The sequence below is a fragment of the Bacillus rossius genome, chromosome 3 (assembly GCF_032445375.1).
Source record: "Bacillus rossius redtenbacheri isolate Brsri chromosome 3, Brsri_v3, whole genome shotgun sequence".
NCBI classification, from domain to species: Eukaryota; Metazoa; Arthropoda; class Insecta; order Phasmatodea; family Bacillidae; genus Bacillus; species Bacillus rossius.
In genome coordinates this window covers 84,612,182-84,632,624 of record NC_086332.1, presented here as the reverse complement: position 1 = coordinate 84,632,624, position 20,443 = coordinate 84,612,182, and the positions used below count along the sequence as shown (strand labels likewise).

The 20,443-nt window shown below is 38.9% G+C and overlaps 1 protein-coding gene across 2 annotated transcripts in view; it reads left to right on the top strand.

Annotated features, from left to right (window-relative positions):
- Positions 1 to 783: 783 nt before the first annotated feature.
- The window catches only part of LOC134530989 (SWI/SNF complex subunit SMARCC2), an 87,984-nt gene continuing 68,324 nt past the window's right edge, over positions 784 to 20,443 (top strand). Inside the window, exon 1 of one of the 2 annotated variants that reach the window (XM_063366396.1) lies at positions 784 to 1,017. In XM_063366396.1, coding sequence (XP_063222466.1) covers positions 901 to 1,017 — 117 coding nt within the window. In that variant the 5' untranslated portion in view covers positions 784 to 900. The remainder of the gene's footprint in view (positions 1,018 to 20,443) is intronic. The other variant, XM_063366397.1, reaches the window with a different exon arrangement.

Genomic DNA, 20,443 nt, shown 5'->3' with positions numbered 1-20,443 from the left:
CGATAATAGCGGCGAGTTTATGGAGCGTCTCGCGGCCGCGTCTAGCCTCGAAGGTGGCTCGCACGGGACTGGAGACCAGGACGCCGGCGCACTGCTCTCGCGCGCTCGGAGCGGAAGTGACATCATTTCCAAAGCCGCGGCGCGCTGTGGGCAGGGCTGTGATTAGGGCTTTAACACCGAGGCACGGAGGTACGACGTCATACAAAAGCAATGTTATCAGCAGAACCGTGAAAGAGTGATACACTCAATAAATACAGTATCCAGATTTACCCTTCTATTTCGAGTAAATAATAGTCATGTAGCATAGCATCCCTGTCAGCTATAACAGTCGTGAGTACCTCTGTTTGTTCATCACCTGCAGTCTGCTGGCCACGTGGCTAGGTCACACTCTAGGTCATGTTGCTGTTTGACCTGAGGACTAGTTTGTAGCACATTAATTAATTTTTTTGGTGCTTTAGCATTATCACCAGCATCGTCAAACTTCGGTAGAAGGCTTCAGTTTGTCAATAATAATTATTGTTTAGCTTAGTGGGGATTTCTCGAAGAATCTAGTGGTAGCAGCCAATAGATTATTCTGTGTATTCGGCCCTTAATAATTGACCTAAGAATGGTTTTGTTTTCTATCAAAGGAAAAGTCTGTATATAATAATGTATGATTTTTCTGGTTCGTCATCGCCTTTCGCATTTTTTTATTATTATCGTATTGAAATTTGTTTTTTTTAAAATTATGTTGGCGTTTTGGAACGCTCCATATTTTTTATGTGTTTGTTTTGTATGCTTCTTTCTCCGTGAGTAATATTGTTATTGAACCGCCAGGAGTCAACATTTTACCGAGGTTGATGCTTGTAAACAAGGCTTGTAACTTTATTTGTGGTAAGTTATTTTGAATTGTATGTGAAAATGATGTCCCTTGCACCGAAGAAGGATGGGGGTCCGAATACGAAATTCTACGAGTCCCCAGAAACAGTATCATTATTCGATGGAATAAAGTCATGGCTTCAAAAGAATTGTAAAAAGGTAAGAAAATTGGCAAATTTGCTTTGGTTTTTAATGTTAATTTATTAACTTGTGCTTTTTTTCATCTCTAATGCAGTGCAGATATAATTTATTGCCAAAGTTTATTTTAGCATTTTGATATTTTGCATCTGTGTATGTTTAATTATGCGTTTTATGAAGTGTGTGCGCTAGAAAAAATTAATTACCTGTTATGTTTTAGGTATGTTGTGCTCACTTTATAGAAGTATACTTAACAATAGTATGTATGATTTAGTTTTGTTCCATAGCATGGTTATGTACATTAAAAGGCCGATGGGCAGTTAGGATTCCTACGTTCAAGATTTTGGAGTTTAAAATTTTTCTGCCATAGTGTTACCTCTGTCTCATTTAGAAATGCTCACCTAGATGTGCAAATTCCCACTCTCCTGGAAAAAAATCAAAGAATACATTTTTGCAAGATGATAACAATTTTTTGTAAATCTCTTTCATCATGGCTTTTCCACTAAGTAAAATTAAAATTACGAAAATACCATTTTGCATCACTAGAAGCTGTTCATGGATTTACTTCGAAAACAGCATTAATAATTTTGTAGTAGTTTGTGATTAATCACAGTTTTTAACTTATTTCAATACCTTTGCATTGCTGCTGCTGCCATTAATTATTTATTTGTGTTGGTTAGTGTATTTGTTTTGATGATCTTTATTCAAATATTGTGAATGTTCAATTAGGTAAAGTTCACTACATTAAAAAGACTTTCAAACATTGTGGATGGTTGGTTGGGTTAGTATTGCTACATTAAAAAAAAATTCTTAATTTAATTAACTTGTGATTGGTTTTCGGCCCGGTGGCATGGAGTTCCACCCTCTACTCACCCAATTTCTGAAGCCTCCTCTTTAAGTCCTTTACTCTTCTCACATTTAGTAATTTTCCCTCAATTCCATTCCACTCCCGTCCTGTCGTCACCAGGAATACTTGACATTCTCTTTCTGCTCTTCTCCACACTCTCTGAATCTTCCACCCATGATCCCTCCTCTCTCTATACACCCCTTTATTGTCTCCCAGCATTCCTCAGTCCCCCTCGTCACCATAAAAAACTTATTTATCTCACCCTTTGTCCCTTCCCCCCTCCTCCTCCTCCACATATCCATCACCTATCTTTCTGCTCTACATTACACCCTTTCCAGTTCCTTAATTAATAACTCTAGGCAGGTTTGGCTGATTTACACCATGGTTTAAACCGAGTGGTAAAAAAAAAAAAAAATAATTAATTAATTTCTAAATAGAATATTTTAATTTTTTTATGAAAGGTGTAACTCCACTCTAATAACTGCAAAACTTTATCATTAATGTATATTGTGATTTACAGGAACAAAAATACATATTAATCAAGATCTCATCATTGATATTATATGAATAAGTTATAAATCATACCCAGCTTTATATTCTCTAAAATTAAAAAAAAAAAAAATTAAATATATAATTCTTCTTTTGTGTGGAATCCTCAACTTTACTGTAAATCCACATCCTATGGGACACACCCTTTCTATAGAGGATCCTCCTCTATGGGAAACACTTTTTCTATAGAGGATCTTCCTCTATAGAAATACCCTTCTTTGTGAGGAAGACCCATTCTATGCAGAATCCTCCTCCTGTGGTGAAATACCCTCTCTGTGGGGAAACCCTTTCGATGAAGAAACCTGCTTCTGTGGGGAAGTAACCTTTCTGTGGTTAAGTCCCAGTCTAATGTGCAGATTTGCCAGAATTCAGTCCTTTGATGTTTTAACTTATCTGGTTCAACATGAGTGGCAGAAAGCGGGATCTTGTACGGCTTTCATTTGAAGAAGTTAAGAAGAAATTGAGAAAAGGTGTAAGGGTCAAATGTAAAAAAAAAATGTAACAGTGAATTAAAAATCACCTACCTAAATGTGAAGGTTCAGCTATGCAAGTTGATGAATATGATACAGGTAAGGTCCATCAAGTGTAATACTATTGTCTCTTGATTTAAACAGAAAACACGGTTGTGTTAAATTTGCTACATATTGTAATTGATATGAAACCAAGTCATTTAGGAATATATGAAGTTTTCAGTCTTAACTTTAAACAAGTCACATGTGAATTGTATCAAAAGCATGCTCATATTTTATTTTGCTTTAGACTGTGTTTACATTTCAAGCATTGTATTCAAGTTTGACTTTTTTTAATGATTTTGTTAGCTTACAATAGTATTTTATGATTATTAAGAATTTTGATAGCCTAAATTTTTTTTTTTAAATGTTTAATATTATTTTGAAATAATTTCTAACAATATTGTCGTGGTGTATCAAAGACAGTGCTGTATCGACACTTTCTGCATAATTCTAAATTCTTAATTTCCACGTGTGATCCCAGCTTTACGCAGTTAGCACTGAAAACCTGGCAGTAGCAAAGCATGTAACTAAGTTGTCTATAATAGGTTTAGAGTTATTAAGAGAGGTAAACTGTTTTCATTTCTCATTTTTTTTTTTCCCGTTTGTAATTTGGAAATAAATTAATAAGAAACATTTCTTTTTCAGACTGCATTACAGCTTCCATAAGGAAAACTCATACATTGATCATTACATCTGCTACTTCGTCAAATGAAGGTACTAAGTCAAAATATACTTTTGCAGAAAGAAAAAAATTTAAAAGTAACATATCAATGGATTCCTACATAGTTCGATCAACACCAATGCAGAAAAAGTCTTTGGATCAGCAAGTAGCTCGCTTTATATTTGCAAAAAATGCATCCTTTCGTAGTGTCGAACATCCTCAGCTTGTGAAACTTATGCAACAGCTTCGCCCTGGCTACACTCCTCCAAACAGAAAATAAATCAGTGCTCCGTTACTAGATGCTATTTATGAAGAAGAAAAGAAAACTTGTTTCCTTACTCTGGAAAATGAAAGTGTGTGGTTTGATGGCTGGTCAAATGTTCTTAGCATTTGAGTTTGCAAAATCAAGGTACTCAACGAGTTCACTGCTTCCATTAATTGTAAAATTTTAATCAAAAAATTTTCCTTTCCAAAAATTGATTTTTTAGGATGAAGTAACATCACAGGTTACAACCTATGAGTGGTGGAGAAGTCAGAAAAATGACATTGAGAAATTTAATGATAAAAGTTTTTTTCTGTTGAACATTTCTACTTACAGCACAAGCTACTTCAGCCAGTGTAGAGAGAGTCTTCTCATATGGATTTGTGCATTGTAAAGTACGTAATAAGTTAGGCATAGAGAAAGCATCCAAACTTGTATTTCTTTTTAAAGCATTCAATGAACACAATCAATAGTGATGTGATGTGATCTGATGTAATGTGACCTGCAATACAAACAGGAAAGAACTAAAATAATATTGTTTTAACTGGTTGATCTTGATGTTTTGATTTTAATAACTTATAATCCAAAATATTGAAGGGAAATTAGTGTTTTGTTTTTAAATTTAGCTGTAATGGCTTATAGGTTTGATGAGTTTATTCTGTTGTACACATTGTAGTACTGTCACCAATTTTTTTTCTATTTGCATTTTAACAATATATTTGCATGCATTAGAATCATAAGTGGGTATATAGATTTCATAAAATTTACATCTGAAACAAATTGGATGGTCTTAAAATGAAATATGAGTGTTTTAGTTGTCGTCAGTTAAGAATGGGGTGTAAAATTATCAGTCAACCTGAATTAAGATATATTTAGTTTGAATATGATGAGAACTAAAATAAATAATGTAATAATCAACCTGGTATAAACCTAAAAAACCTGGTTCAAACCAAAAATAACCTGGTTGTTTGGATTTTTTTTAAACAAAACCTAGTTTTTTTTCCAACCCTGTCCTTAGGTATGGGTCCCAAATTACCACTGTTTATTCAAGCATTGGCCTCACCAACATTGAATACGCCTTTTCTTTTATTCTTTGTCCTGCCCCCTTCAGTGTCCTAGCAATCAGCCCCAGCCCCCTCCTCCCCTTCTTTACCACCTGCTGCACTTGCTTTCCCCAACCTAGATCACTCTGTAGGGTTACTGCCAGGTACTTGTATTACTCTACCTCCTGAATCTCTTGCCCCTTCCAACTGTATATTTGCTTAGCAACCTTTCTTTTCCTTTTTGAATCTCACCACCTTCATTTTGTTGATATTTATCCCTATTCCATCTGCCCTTGACCAAACTTTCAGCTTCTTCAAATCTTCTGCCACAGTTTTATAGATCACACAGTCATCAGCAAACAGTCTCAGTTTGCTATCCAATTCCTCCCCAACATTATTCATCATGATTAGGAATAGCAGGGGCCCCATAACACTCTCCTGTGGTACCCCTGATGTCTCATCCCCCTCTTCTGACCATTCCATTCCCACCTTCACCCATTGTTTCCTATCCCTCAGGAAGTCCCCTGTCCAGTTCACCATTCTTCTGTCCTCTATCGGACTATCAACCTTCTCCATCACATTCTTGTGTAGCACCTTATCAAATGCCTTTTCAAAATCAATACAGAGTGCATCCACCTGTCTGCCCTCATCCTCTGCCTAATCAATACAGATTGCGTCTACCTGTTTGCCCTTATCCTCTGCCTCCATCAAGTGCTCCAGCAGTCCAGTCATCTGCGTCTCGCAGGAGAAACTCTTCCGAAAGCCATGTTGCCTCTCATCCATCCATCCATTTCAGTTCTCCAATTTTTCCTACCATATACCTCACTATCAGTATTTCCATCATATTCCCTGCAATCAACATTAGGCTGACAGGCCTATAATTTTCTGGTTTAGCCTATCTCCATCTCCCATGAAAATAGTCATCACTACTGCCTCCTTCCATTGCCTTGGCAGATGTCTCTCCTCCAGTTACTGCTGTATAGTACTTGCAATATCTACAGACCTCCTTCTCTCCTAATTTGAGGTGGCTGTTTCCTAACCCATCGGGATAAGTCGCCTTCCTCCCCTTTAGCCTAGCCACCCCCTTTATCACCTTCTCTATCTTTATTTCCAGGTCTCTCTCCCCCCTTGGTTTCTCGCTCTGTGGTCCATACCATACCTCTTCCTCTACAAAAACAGATAGTTATTGCTCCTGTAGTAATTTCACCTTTTCCAGATCCCCCCCACACACTCCTGCCCATCTCTCCCCCTCATTACTGGTAGCCCCTCCTACCCCTTTACTCTTCTGACATAGCGTTCATCCATCAGTCTTTCCATGGAGGCATCCCTTGCCTCCTTTGTCTTTTTCCCCAGTTCCTTCTTCAGCTCCTTCATCTCTGCTTTTAGTCCTTCCCCTCCTAGCTTCTTGGCCCTAGCATGCAGACTCCGGCACAAAATGCTCCACCATACGCCCCAGTATGTTTCTGAAGGTAATCTATTTTTCTTCTAACCCTTCAATGTTTACCCATCTGTGATACACTGCCATTGAGAATGCCTCCACCCCTACTCTGTCTGCTCTTCCCCACGCTTTCAACATTTTCTCTCGCCTTTCCTCTCCATCCCGATATCCCATCCCAATCTCCACCACCTGTATCCTGTGGTTGCTGATTCCTGCCATCACCATACTGCTTACCAGCACCTCCACCAGTCTCACAAGCACCACATCCAGCAGGTTTCCACTCTTCTTACCTCTACCGTTACCCTTTCGGGTATGCTCCCCCACCACCTGCTCCAATCCACAATTTACTATCTGGAATGCCCATCTTTGCTCTTTCTTCCCAATCTCCGCCAGTCCCTGTTCCCACACCACCACTGACATGTTACGATTGCCTGCCTTTATCGCCCACCCATCCTCCCCTTGCATGTTCAATCTGTCTTTTGCTTTTTTATGGCGCTCAAGGACAAATGCGGGAGACTTATTGTAATTATGGTTGCTTAGGAATTACCAATTTAAGATGTGGCTATTCTGACCTGACCAACTGTTCATATGATTTCACAGAATTTTTAATGTAGCTATACTAACCCAATCAACCGTCCACAATATTTAAAGTATTTTTAATGCTACTATACTAACCCAATCAACCGTCCAAAATATTTAAAGTATTTTTAATTTTGCTTCACTAACTTAACCAACCTTCCACAATATTTAAAGTATTTTTTACGTTGTTAACGTAACCTATGAATCATTCATTACTACGTGATTCAAAACACTACTTTAAATTAAATGTAAAACAAAAAAAACTTTCTTAATTCAATGTCATTTGGACAAACAACTAGCAAACAGAAAATATATACATTAATGTTTTCCTACAACTGCAATACACTGTCATACTAACTACTTTTACTATAAAACAATACCTCCGTTGACTAAAGTTCTCTAAAATAAACACAGAAACCCTTAAGGATGAACAATGAATGGCGGCTGTACCGTCCATGCACAGGTATTGTAATGTAATTTGAAAGTGTGATTTCTCATGAACTATTACATATTTTTTACTGGGTTTGATTCGAGCTAACAGTAGGCATTGCTGAAAACGGCTCTTCAGTTCGTCAAACGCGCGCTGGGTCTTCTCGGTCCACAGTAAGGATATTTTTTAGGAAACTGTTCTGTCAAGAGTGCTGTTACTATCGAAAACTCCGGAATGAAGGTGCGTAACCAGTTGGCTAGTTCCAGGAACCGCTGGAGCTGTTTCCTCGTGCGTAGTGGGTCCTTGTTGGTAATAACGCCTAGCTGCTTGTCGATAGATCTATTCCCTTCCGCACTGACTAGTCCAAGAAAATATAGTTCTGTCGTCCCCAGACAGCATTTTGTAGTTAGGTGAGTCTAATTCTGTCAAGGCATTCCAAGACTAAGGCTAGATGATGTGCGTGTTCTTCCCATAACTGGGACCATATTCTTATGTCATCTCAATATGCGGCTGAAAATCTGCCTGAGTATGAATCTAGGACTTCATCATCATGCTTTGGAACTTTGCGGGAACATCCTGGAGACCAAAAGGCATCGCGCAAAACTAGAATCTATGCCTGTCTGGCATCTGTAGCCCCGACCTACAGCATGACCTCATGCAAAACTTCCGGGGATCTACAAAAAACTTTCCACGCTCCACTGTTACAGGCAAGCCAAAAAAAAATGTAAACACAATCAAAAACTTCGCCCTGCCCTGTTGTGTGGGTGTAGGATCCTGAAACAAACAAAATTAAATAATAAAGTGGCATGGGAGGCTATGGGGGTCGAGACTAACAAAAACTCTTCTTTACTAAAAACTCTTGTTTACTAAAAACTCTTGTTTACTAAGTAAATCATTGCATAAATTTAATATAATTCTTTCGTTACTATCTATGACTCTATCCAAGAACAACCATATTACCTTTCTTTTACTTATAGGTAATATTATACAGCCAAGTAGTAATATAATAATACATTAAAAAAAATAGTATTTACAAATTACAGTCCACTAATAAGTCCATGTGGCCAACGTAAATTTACCAAACCGCACTACTTCATTGTAGTTATGGTACCAAACGTTATCTCTTTGTTCTACAAAAAATTTATTATGCATGGTCATTAATCAAGATTAAATGCAAGGTAACCAAAATACGTGAGTTCCTTCACCGTGAATGAGTGCACACGAGTCTCAAAATACTTTGTCCGATTCAACTCCCGGTATGTCTTGCAACTGGGGAAAAGCTCATTGTGGAGAATATTGCAGTTTTTTTGCCTTACTTTGCAATCCGCCGTGATGAAACGCCGCTACCTCGGCGCTCGCCCGGGCCCGGGAACTTGCCGACCCTCCTCGCATCGCGTCATGCCTCTCGCCATACCCTCGGACTGCAGTAGCCCGGAAGACGAACAGAGCTCGGACGCAAGCTGCAGACCTCGCCGCCACTTCCCGATGTACTCACTTCGGCGTCAAAAACCGCTCTCCCATCGTGGTGCTCGCCGCACACTCCCTCGTCGCTCCTCATTCGGGAATCTACGTCTCCACCGAAAAGCCACGAAGGGGTCAGTCACAATGTTACCAACTTCACAACTCGTCCGTACGTCCAGACGGCACAAACACGGGAAAGTTCGGAAGAAAAAATAAAAAAAAATACCATCTACTTGAAATAAACAAATCTAGATTCACTAATCATAGCAAATAAATTCAGTTAACAAAAAAAATGTAAACGGGTGACGCCGTTACCAACCCAGTTGTAACACATCGTAAATGTGGTCTTCAGGAAGTCAGTTGGCTTTATACTTGCCAATACCTTGACTTAAGGTTCTTGCACCGAGCCCTCTTGGGCTCGATGCCCATCTCCTGTTTCCAGGGGTGTACAGGGGTAGAGAAGGTCGAGCTGTTCTTGCGGCAGGATTCACACTCCCGTGGCTGGGCAGTCTTCTGGAGGGGCGACGCAGGGGTTGCGGGAGCGTCTGTCTCCGGGCTGGTACTGGATCGGAAACAGCCGCTTGCAGCAGTTCCTTGGTTGAGGTGGATTGGTTCATACTAGGATGTTAGGGAGAGCCAGCGATGGGTGACAGAGGTGCTGGGAGGTGTCGAAAGAGACGTAGAATGCTGCGTAGACGTTTCTGGCTGGGTTCCTGGTCTCGCGATACAGGGCCGAGGGGGCTGGTTATTGGTGAGAGCGAGGTTGGTAAGAGGTGGTGTAGCTGAAGCTGGTTGAGCTCCTCCTCTTCCTTCCTCTTGACGGTGGATGCACTGATGCTCGGAAGTGCGGTCTGCAAGAGCTCACAGAGTCCCCTCGGCAGAGGGAAGCCGAAGTGTAGATCTGGACGGCTCTCTTCGTATTGTTGACGTTGGGCGAGCTCTTCCATGGTTGGAACTGGTCCGGGTATCCGGATCAAGGCTGGAAATAACTCCAGCGGATACTTGACGGAGGAGACCTTCGAGGTTCTCTGCAGTGCGGCCTGCTGGGGTGAGGAATGGTGCTAAACTACTCATAGAGAATGATGGTATGATCTCAAAGAGTACTTTAATTATTCTTGTTATACAGTTCAGTTGGTCGACTGCGATGACTTTCCCTACTGATACACATGCACAAAATTACACTAATTACACCCTAGCGTCAAGAAGGGGGGGGGGGGAAATATATGCCCTATGCCGAGATAGGTCCTCGCATGCCTTGGCTCGTGAAGTAGGGGTGCGAGGCTGCAGAAAACGGATAGCCAGTTGTTCTGCTGCTCCTCCTAGGATCGTCTCGTGGTCAGTGGACGGATTCCAGCCTCACTGGCCGTCGGGCCGATCAACTGCCTTCGGGTGATGACCTCCCCTTTATATAGGGAGGAAAGCGCGGGAACGAAGAAAGGAAGGGAGGGGCGAATTAACTCCCCTTTGAAGGGATGAGATGTGCGCGCATAAATCTTGCCGAAATTTCCCTGCCCTGGCCGTGGAAGTATAAACTAGATAATAATAATAATAAATGAAAAACATGGCCTAAATAATTATATGTACATATATATTCAATCCTATGTATTAGAAAGTATTTAAACTTGCTTGCTCTCCATATTTTAAACTCTTATAAAATATAAATATAGTTGTTATATCGCCAGTCACAAGATGGCGTCCCAGTGTACATGTTCAGCTGTGGCAAAAGAAAAATATCCATTTGTGTACATAACTCGTCCATATTTACTATTATATCCCAAAGTAAGTAAATATGTGTGGTTATAGCAAGGTAAAAAAAAATGGGCGAAGATGGTTGGTTGCTTTAATGAATTATTCTATTGTTCGTCGCTTTGTTTATAACCTACGATGTTGCACAGATTCCTCGCAGCATATTACATGAGTAGACCTATTGCCGAAATACCTTTTTTCCCTGAATTACTTCTAAGCTTACTTATTAAAACTCGGGTTGGGTTTAATTATAACATAAAGTAACGTGATATTTTATATATAGAGGGCGGGCAAGCGTCAAGGTCTATTCTATATTTTAGCATTTCCCAGTCCTGTAAGTGTGTCGGCTATGTTTATCAATGGGGGCGGGGCATTGATTGTCACTTTGTTTATAGGTTTGAAGTTCACACAAAAAAGTAATTTACTGTCCTTTTCCACCAGTACACATTGGAAATTGAAGGTACTTTAGCTAGGCTCCACTATCCCATCATGTAACATTTCCTGCACCTAGCCTAGGATGTTCTGTTTACCTACATGACTGTAGCTACCGGGCGGTATGAACATAGGTTCATGGAGATGGGTCGAGATGGCATGATCAGCTTTGGTGGTATACTTTAACGGCTCCATGGACGTGAACACGGGAAACTGTTGCTCTAGAACATTCTGAGTGGCGGCACAGAATTTGGGAGGAACTCCATGTTGGAACATGTCGAGACTGACTTGGTTTTAGTTGGAGGCGTTGGCTGTTCGAGCCTGCAGATTGTCCGGTGGCCCTAAATGCTAACGTGTACGCATCCAGCCTGTACTTTGACAACAGCATCCTGGTCATAGAGCCATGGCAGCCCCAGGATGACGTCCTGTAGATTGTCCACCACCAAGGCGGTCGTGTTAGACCGCTGGTCCCGCACGTCAACGTCCAGTGTCGCGATGCCCTGCATGGTGGTCAGCTAGAGTTGCCCTGTTCGGGGCTTGAAGCGTGTTGAGGATAAACCATGCCGCGACGCAGTTGTAGCTGGCGGTGGTGTCGACGAGGGCATGGACAGCTCAATGACAACCACCGGGATTCTGAGTAAGCTTGGCTTTCGCTGCACCCACATGACCTAAGAGGGGCCCCACTGTCATTGGTTTTGTGCTGGTGAGTGTGGCGGAGTGGTGGGCTGACTAAGCTCGCTGCCCTCAGCTGTTTGTTACCCAACCGCTGGCATGTTGCGAAGTCTGGCCGGAACTTGTTTTGCACCGGAAAGTCCGGATGCCAGTGCTGTGTGCCCGCTGGGCACATGTGGCACTCGGGCGGTGGGTCTTCGCCGATGGTGCGTCTTTGCCAAGGAGGTGGTGAGCAGTTTCCCTAGTCTGCCTTGTTGCGTCTGCTGTTGCTGGTTCCAGGTGTGACATATTGTACGAGGACTGTTCCGTTAGTTGGCACAGCGGTTTCAGACCTGGTGGGTAGTGCGATGTTGGTTTCACTCGATTTTGCCTATCTTATATCCTGTTCCACCGCGCGGTCATTCTGGATGAATTCTTTGGCCGACCAGTACGTTGCCAGGTGCAAATGGGAGAAAAACTCTGGGCGCATCAACTCTACTAATTCCAACACCTCCGCCGAATTGCTTGCAGGGAAAAGTCACTTGTACAGACAAATCTTCTTCATGACAAATGCCAAGGCTGTCTCTGACTGCCCTTGTTTGAGACCTTCATCTCGGACCTGACATTCACGAACCGGGACTCAAACTACCTTGAAAACTCCACCCTCGACATATTTTACTTGTGTTCAATGTTCCACCACGTTCTGGCGTCGCCATTGAGAGTGTTTCCTACACGATCTGACAACTCACTGTCCAGCACTCTATAACGACTCAGCCACTCCCGACACATATTTAATAACTTCCACAGGTCGTCGCTGGTCCTTTCGGCAAACTCTGGTAGTTCTGCTTGGCCAATGGGAGTCGGTCTGGCACGTAGTCTGTTGGTCGGTTGTCTATTGAACTTGACTGCAGATTTTATATGCACCAAAGCAGGTGTATTAAGTGTCTCTGAAAGATGTGACCTTTACCTTCTCGAAACACACTATGTGTTTGATGCGCGGAAATTTCGGCACCAGTCGCCCCCTCACGTTTTACAGTCGCATCTGACACTGGCGCATTTCACATGCTCCGGACTGCTAGCCTCGGTCCTGATAGTGCCATCATGGCCACGTGGTTTCTCGTATTGTCTTAAACACACGCACGTGTCTGCACACAAGGCTCCTGCTGTCCCGTTAATATGGCGGGGCCCCGCCCACATCACGCAATGCATAGTATTCAGTTTGAACAAGACTCTGTCTAACCACATTCGGATTGATATTCAGTCCGTCACTACCCGACATGGCTATGTGTGATGGCAAGGCCGTTCGATTGCGTTTCCTCACTGCCCCACACGATACTGCAAGCACACACTGCCCTGTGCAAAACTGTCCACTGCGCCTGGAAAGGATATCACATGATCACTCGTGGCGGAATTCTCGGAAGCATGCTCACTCGCCGGTCACATGGTCTTCTCTGTATCGTTAACCGCTTCACTTGTCTACTAATCTCCGCGTTCTGGTGCAAAACAGCATATCTCACGCGTTCGTTCGTTACAGGTCTGGCAGTAGTGGTAGCTGTTATATCTCGCCCATCATTCTTGGGAGCCAATTTGACGTGTGCTATAGGGTATGGATTTGCGATACTAAGAATATTGCATGGGCTTCACTGTATGAAAGAGCACACGGATGGCGGAGACACCTCTCAGGGCGTGACGTAGCCCATGCTGGAGGGAGATTTGGACCTTCTAAGTTTTGCACACTAATTATCAAGACCTGGCCCACTCAGTGTCGGGCACGCTATAAGGATGAACACAGTGGGCTGTCAAGGCGTCCCACATGCCACAATGCAGTAGGTGTTACACACATGGACACAAAGAAGGAGGAACACCATTTAAATCACATGTCTAGGTTTATTAAGAAGTTATACACTCTCGTACACATAGTCCTTTAAGCAGTTAAAAAGTCAGAGGCACAAATCAATTTAGGTTGTGTTGTGGTCAACACAAGTGGCCACACGGATTGTTTATGTAGTCGGTGGTCAAAAAACTCATTACAGCTAAGAAAATAATTATTGTCACAGCCCGCTGTACACTATCATACAAATTATATACCATTTACACTATATAATACTTTTTTTTGGGTAAAAAGGTCTATTGTACTTTCTATGCTTAAATCTCAATCTTGCTGAGTTGGTAAGTCCTCCACATAAAAAGGGGGGGGGGGGGGGGGGGGTTAGGGTAGAGACAGAAAACACCTGAAAAACATCCATTTACATCTATAGATAGTTTTTCTATTTTTGGGATATAGCCTTAAAATGTATTAAAGGTAATGAGGAAATTATAACTCTCATTAATTTTTTTTTATTAGGGGAATGTGTTACTTGCAAATTTTAAAGTGTACTTGCAGAAAAAAAATGGATTTATCTCTGCCATCTTGAATGTTTATTTTTTTTATTTTTGCCCTAATATAAATTTTAGATTACACTGAAAAAAGGATTTAGATTATGAGAGATAAAAAATGGTTTCCATAGCTTTTACAGTCTGATATTTAGTAAGAAATGTTTGACTGTATCCGCTCAGAATCAAATAACTAATTATGACACTCTGTTGATAACTGTCATGATAATTACCGTAGTATATGAAAGTTGACTTTGACAAGTGTCGAAAGCTATTTACTAAGCCTCATTAAGCCAGTAAAATGTGTTATAGAAACTGAATACAAGCTGTGGTAATATATTTGAAAATCCAATCCCTTAAGTTTGCATGGGGCAGGTGAAAAAGTCTTCTGGCTCTTGTGTTATAGCTATTAGTTGAATTTTCTCAAAAATAACTCCATCTACCTTTATTTGATGGGCTGTACCTTTTGCAAGTAGAAACTACAAATGGTTGTCATATTTCAATCATCATGCATTTGATTTTATGTAAAATATTATAAATATAAAATAAAAATTCCAGATGGAGAAGATGTATTCACACCCACCAGTAGGACGATTTAGTGATAGCAACAGGAGTACTATAGAATAGTATATTTCATGAACGATGGCACTTTTTCGACAGATAACTCATCAAAGTTTTTGTTTGACAGCTGAATATTTTTTCTTAATTTCTGGGGAAAATGCTGTGAAATAGTTTTGCAGAATGACAGCTTAAGGCTAAGATCCTGAGTTTCCGTGAGAGGGCAAAGACACGCCTAGTTCCCTGCTTCCTCAACAGAGCGCACTAGCAGTATGGTTGAGCGGTGTGGTTGGCGGGCGGGAAAGAATGAAGGGTGGTGGTGGAAAGAGGACGCTTTTCCCGGAATTTCGTGTGGCCCAGCGGGGTGTCATGTTTACGACCGCTCTATGAGAGGGGTTGGGGGAAGGGTGTGGACTGCCTCGACTTCCCTTCCTGTCCCTCGCTCACAACATCCACCCAAGACTTACTCGACCCACACAGAGCAGAGCGCCAGAAAAAAATATTACTATGTTCAGTATATTTCAATTAGAAACCCGTACGCAACCGTGTGCAACCCAATGGAATTATACTATATATTAATTGGGGGCAATTCTGCACATATACGGTTTACAAATTTTTGGTAGTTTTCCTGCTCCTGTATAAAATATTATTATTACCCAGTGTATGATAAAGGTTTTTCGCTTCTACAAATTTTCTTGCTTTACACATTTTGTAACAGGTGTGGGTGTGTATTACACAAACAGTTGAACGTTGACCATCTAATTGTATGACGTTATGTTGTAAAGCGGTATTATTTGCTATATTTGATTTCTGATAGGATTGGTAGTTTTCTTTTTGTGTTCAACTATATACAGGCGAACGGTTTATACTATCGGAGACTTTTATGCAGCTGAATATCTGTCCTCAAAATATTGCAGCTTATTGCATTAACTTTAGTTTTTTTTAATCTGTTAGGTTTTTAAGTATGTACTATTCACCAGAATAGAACTCGAAAATATTTTGGTTTGCTTTTCTATTTCACCTGCAGCTTGTGGCTTTCGATGACACTTATTTTTTCTATATGTGATGTTTAAAACCGATGTTATTAGTAAATGTCCTGATATTCGTTAAAATAGTTATTGAAAAAAAGGTAATTAAATATTCGAAATCAGATAGTAATTTATTATTGCAATATAAATACTGACGAATGCCTGTCGCGTTTCTGCGAAAGGGAGAGCTCGTTCACGCTATCCCTACTGGTGACTTCAAGCATCACAAGTAGTCCGTCCTGCATGTGTGAACTGCAAGACAGACTCGAAATAAACATGAGTTGTAACTAAAATATCTATGGAGTATGCTACACGTCATGGGCTGTATAGGAATATTTCGAAGGGCGCTAAGTTGGGGTATTTTTTCGTGCATAGAAATAAAGTGATACGCGAAGAGTAGAAATTCTCTCCCCCCCCCCCCCCCACCCAACAGGTGAATATATTGTCACATCCACACAATTATAAAAAAACTGCTCCAGAATCTGCACCTGAATCGTCGTAGTGGGAAAACGTGTACGTAAATTGTGATCACTGAGGTTATACAGAAAGGAATAACTTACAGCTAGGAATACTAATGCAATAAATATGCCATTGATAAAAGTTTTACGATAATTTTTACTCACGTTTTAGACGCTGATAATGCTGCATGGCAAATCTACATTTAAAATATTCAAACAATAAAAAATTGTGAACCAGTACAAATTTTTAGCTTAGTATATAATTTTATTATGTCTAGACACAAATGAAAACTAACCATTATGAGTACATAATATATTAATTTGATTAGCCTTGTAATTAATAAAAATTTACATAATAAAACAATTACACTCGTACAATATACAAATCTTTTTCTTAAATACACAATTATAAATACATTTCGTTGTCGGCCAACGAACATAGAGTTATGTTATGGGCCCTGATAATAATACATAATTACATTTTAACTTTGCACCAAAAGTACCTACATGAGGACATAAACGTAAATTTACCCGGTCTACATTACAGTTAAATACAAACACCAATACAATAATAGTTGTAACTAAATATATTTTGTAGATACGCATAATTTTATGAAAATGTATCAGAAAAAGATACCCTCTAATAGTATTTAATATCTTTATTTAGGACATGTCCGATTTCAAGTAATGCAGTTACATGCTTGGGACCTTGCGTACTGCACTTGCCTTTGACGAATCTGGAAGGGTTCAATGTTTGGCCTCTTTACATGATACTAGCCAATGTTTGGCCTCTTTACATGATACTAGCCAGCCGAAAAGGATGCTAAAATTTTATTTTCAAGCGCATGTAAAGTTAGTCTTTTTTTTAACACTTCATCGCTCTCACGTGCATTTACGGCAGTTTACATTATTATTAGCTATTATAATTTTGTTTTGGAGTAACGATAGGTAGTACAAATAAGTGCATGTGTTAGTTAAAACTTATTTTAATCATCCATTAATTAATTTATTAATACCATTAAAATTAAAATAAAAGATGATTATTTTACGACTACTTATATTTTTATAATGAGACATTAAATATGACCAGAAAAGTTTCAAATGAAAACGTACGCGAGAACTACACATTCATTTACTTGCGTACTTGCATAGCATAGGCCCGACTTCACTTCCTGTTCAGACAGCCCTTGCGAAGTCACTTCCGGGGAAAGTATCTAAAAGTATATTCTTCAGGTGAATTCGGAAACGGCATTACAATGTTCCATTACATCTAGAAGACTTGTTATTACATTTATTTGAATATATTTTAGTTTTAAATGTGTTTAATGAAATTATGAATGCAGAAACACTTCGGTTTTTTTGGTGGTTCTCTGCAAGTGTATATTATTTTTTTTCTAGTTCGGTAATGAAGGCAATCTGAATTTGTCTTTTTTCAGATTTTTTTATACATTAGATGTTTATAAAGATAAAAATATATGTAACAGGATGAAAGTTATATATAGCGACTGGGTTTGTTAATTTATTTATTTTTATTTATTTTATTTGTATTCCACTGAGCCTTCTTTTTAGTAGAAACCATAAGTCTATGGAAAATTTCATTTACATATTTACAGTTTTACATACACATACAGTTTTACATGTTCACAGTTTTACATACACATACAAATATAGTTTTACATACACAAGATAACCAAATAGTAATAAAAATTTTCAGATAATCTGAATTACAAATATAACATTATTTCTTTTATGCATAGCCATAGACATGACATGTCAAGCAATTTCTATACTTATTTACTATATTTATTTAAAATAATTTTTAAAAAAATTAAGCAGGATTTAGGGTATTAGGATATTGTTGTTAGGCATTTGAGCTGTACATTGGATTTGTCTATAACTAAAAAAATGTATGCCGTAACTAATAGATTGAATAAAAGAACAAACTTGTGTTGGTATGCAATTGTAGTGGCATAATTTTTCTACCGTTTGAATCATTAAAATAATGTAATACAATTTGTTCTCTATGTAAAAAGATTTAGAAAAATTTTCAACCGTTGCCATGGTGCGACGTCCAGAAAGTTTTACGGTTTTTCCCCAGTAGATGCCTGAGCTTGCAGGTCGTGCAGAAAGAAATTGTGTTGTGTGTGTGAGTTCACTGTTGACAGTAAAACCTATTAAATATGTTTGATGCTCTTCTATTTCCAACGCATTGAATGCTTAAATTTACAGAATGCTTATTATTATTAGCCTTTGATTTAAAATCTAGTTTATATACTGTGTAAAACAGACTTTCTTGCGTTTAAGGATATTTCGTTTTGCATGTATGATGTTTGAGTCACCCGCAAATGTGTGATAATTAATTTGTAGTGCTTCTTGCACGGTTATTAAATATTAGTATTGACAATCTAAATGGCTAGATTATGCCTTATGTCATTAAAATAATATTATTTGTCTTTTTGTGCATTTTATACTATTCCAGTTTAATTAATTTAGTCAACAATATATTTTGATCAATTGTGCCAACAGCCTTGAAAGCCATATAAAAAACTCAAGTGTTTGATTATCAGTTTACGTGTGAAGATTTATTTTCTAGAAAATAAGCATTATGTGCTTCAGTGGTTAGAGTTGATGTAAAATCATGTCGTAGATTTGAAAATATTTTATAATTTTCCTATTAAAAATACAGTGTACAAATATTTTTTCGATATTATACGTCATCGCTATCGGACGATAATTTTCTTTATTGGTATTATCACCTTTCATATGTAAGAGAATAGTTTTTTTTTAGTTTTGAAATAGGTACCCATTCTGAAGGAATTCAAATGCTTTACAAATATGAAAAAAAAAAAAAAATTATAACAGTTTACCAATTACTTCAATGCGGATAAATAACAGATTTGAAAAAGCCAAAATTACAATAACAATTATTTAAAGTATTACGTGGCGTGATCAAGACAAAGAGTGCCATGTTGAAAACGAGGACGCATGATTTTTGTCAAAATGAATTAATAAAATAGGCCTACACGTCGGTGGCTTTAAAAATGAAATAAATTAAATGTTTCATAAACATTTCATGCTTGCAAGGACACAACTAATACACTGATAGGACATATTTTTGCTAGTAGATCATTCAGATTCCTACACTTAAGATAGGACTAGTAATATAAATACAATAAACTTGGCTCTGATGTAAACCTAATAAATACATAAACAGTGCAAACAAGGGAAACTGTACAGAGTATCGTCAAATAAAATCTGGGCCAAAAGTAAATCAATATTTCATTGTTCGATACAATTCGAAGGAAATGGAAGATGTTTTGAAGTATTATAAATGATAATACAAGGATCGCTGATTTGTTTTTGTATTAATTTTGAGCGTAAAACCACCCCGAAAATAACGAATACATTTTTCAGCTGCATATGAACTGAACTGGTTTGCTAGCTGTCTTGCCATCGTAAACCTGACTATGAGTATGATTGGCAATGTTGGTGATATGCACGATTTTCAAAGGCTGTCTCCCAATATTATATTAAATGTTTTATTTTTATACAAAATGAAACATGAATATGTTTTATCAATGGTCTAAAAATAATTTTATCATTCGCCAAGCAGAGAACTTTTTGTTTGTAATCATTAATAGAAATTGTTTGGATTCCATATAAGCTAATAACTTATTATTGTTTATGTCAGCAAATATATTTACAGTACTGTTCAGTTTGTACAAGAATATATTTTTTTAACAGATCATTACTACATAAAATTTAAAAAAAATGTTCTCGTCAGCCAAACAATTCCAGTTACTCAAGATTCACACATCTGAAATTTTGCGTTTCTTTGAACGACTTTCTTGTGCCTGAATAATATATTCTGGCTCGCGAATCGGTTGTCCCCTCGGACGACATGGATCAGCAAGCTCTGGCAACAAGCAGTTGTTAAAAAACCGCACCAATTTTGACTCCATTTTCTCAAGCCAGAAACAATCATCTCTCACAATTCTTTCTATTGAAATGCCTTTCGTTGTCCAAACAACAAAGTCACACCACTTTCTTTGTGTGATGTGCAATTGCCCTTGGACTTGATAGTAGTAATTGTGAGAGCGATTCAAGCTCAGCTCGCCGTCGACAACTCTGCAAAAGAATGTTTTTAGCTGCACTGCCGCATCTAAAGGGTTAAGTTCTCTTGCAGAGTATGGACATTTCACCTCCACCAAACCATCATCTCCAACTAAACCATCGGGAGAAGCTGCAAGAAAGCAATGCTGAAGGTCAACAAAGAGACCACACTGTTGAACAGTATGGCCTGTTTTTCCTTCGTACAAAGAAACAGCTACGCGCTCGTTTGCAAGGCCATGAATTGTGGCAGCATTCTCCAATAAACGACTGTAAAAAATCGCTTCCACTGTCACTTTACACGAAGTA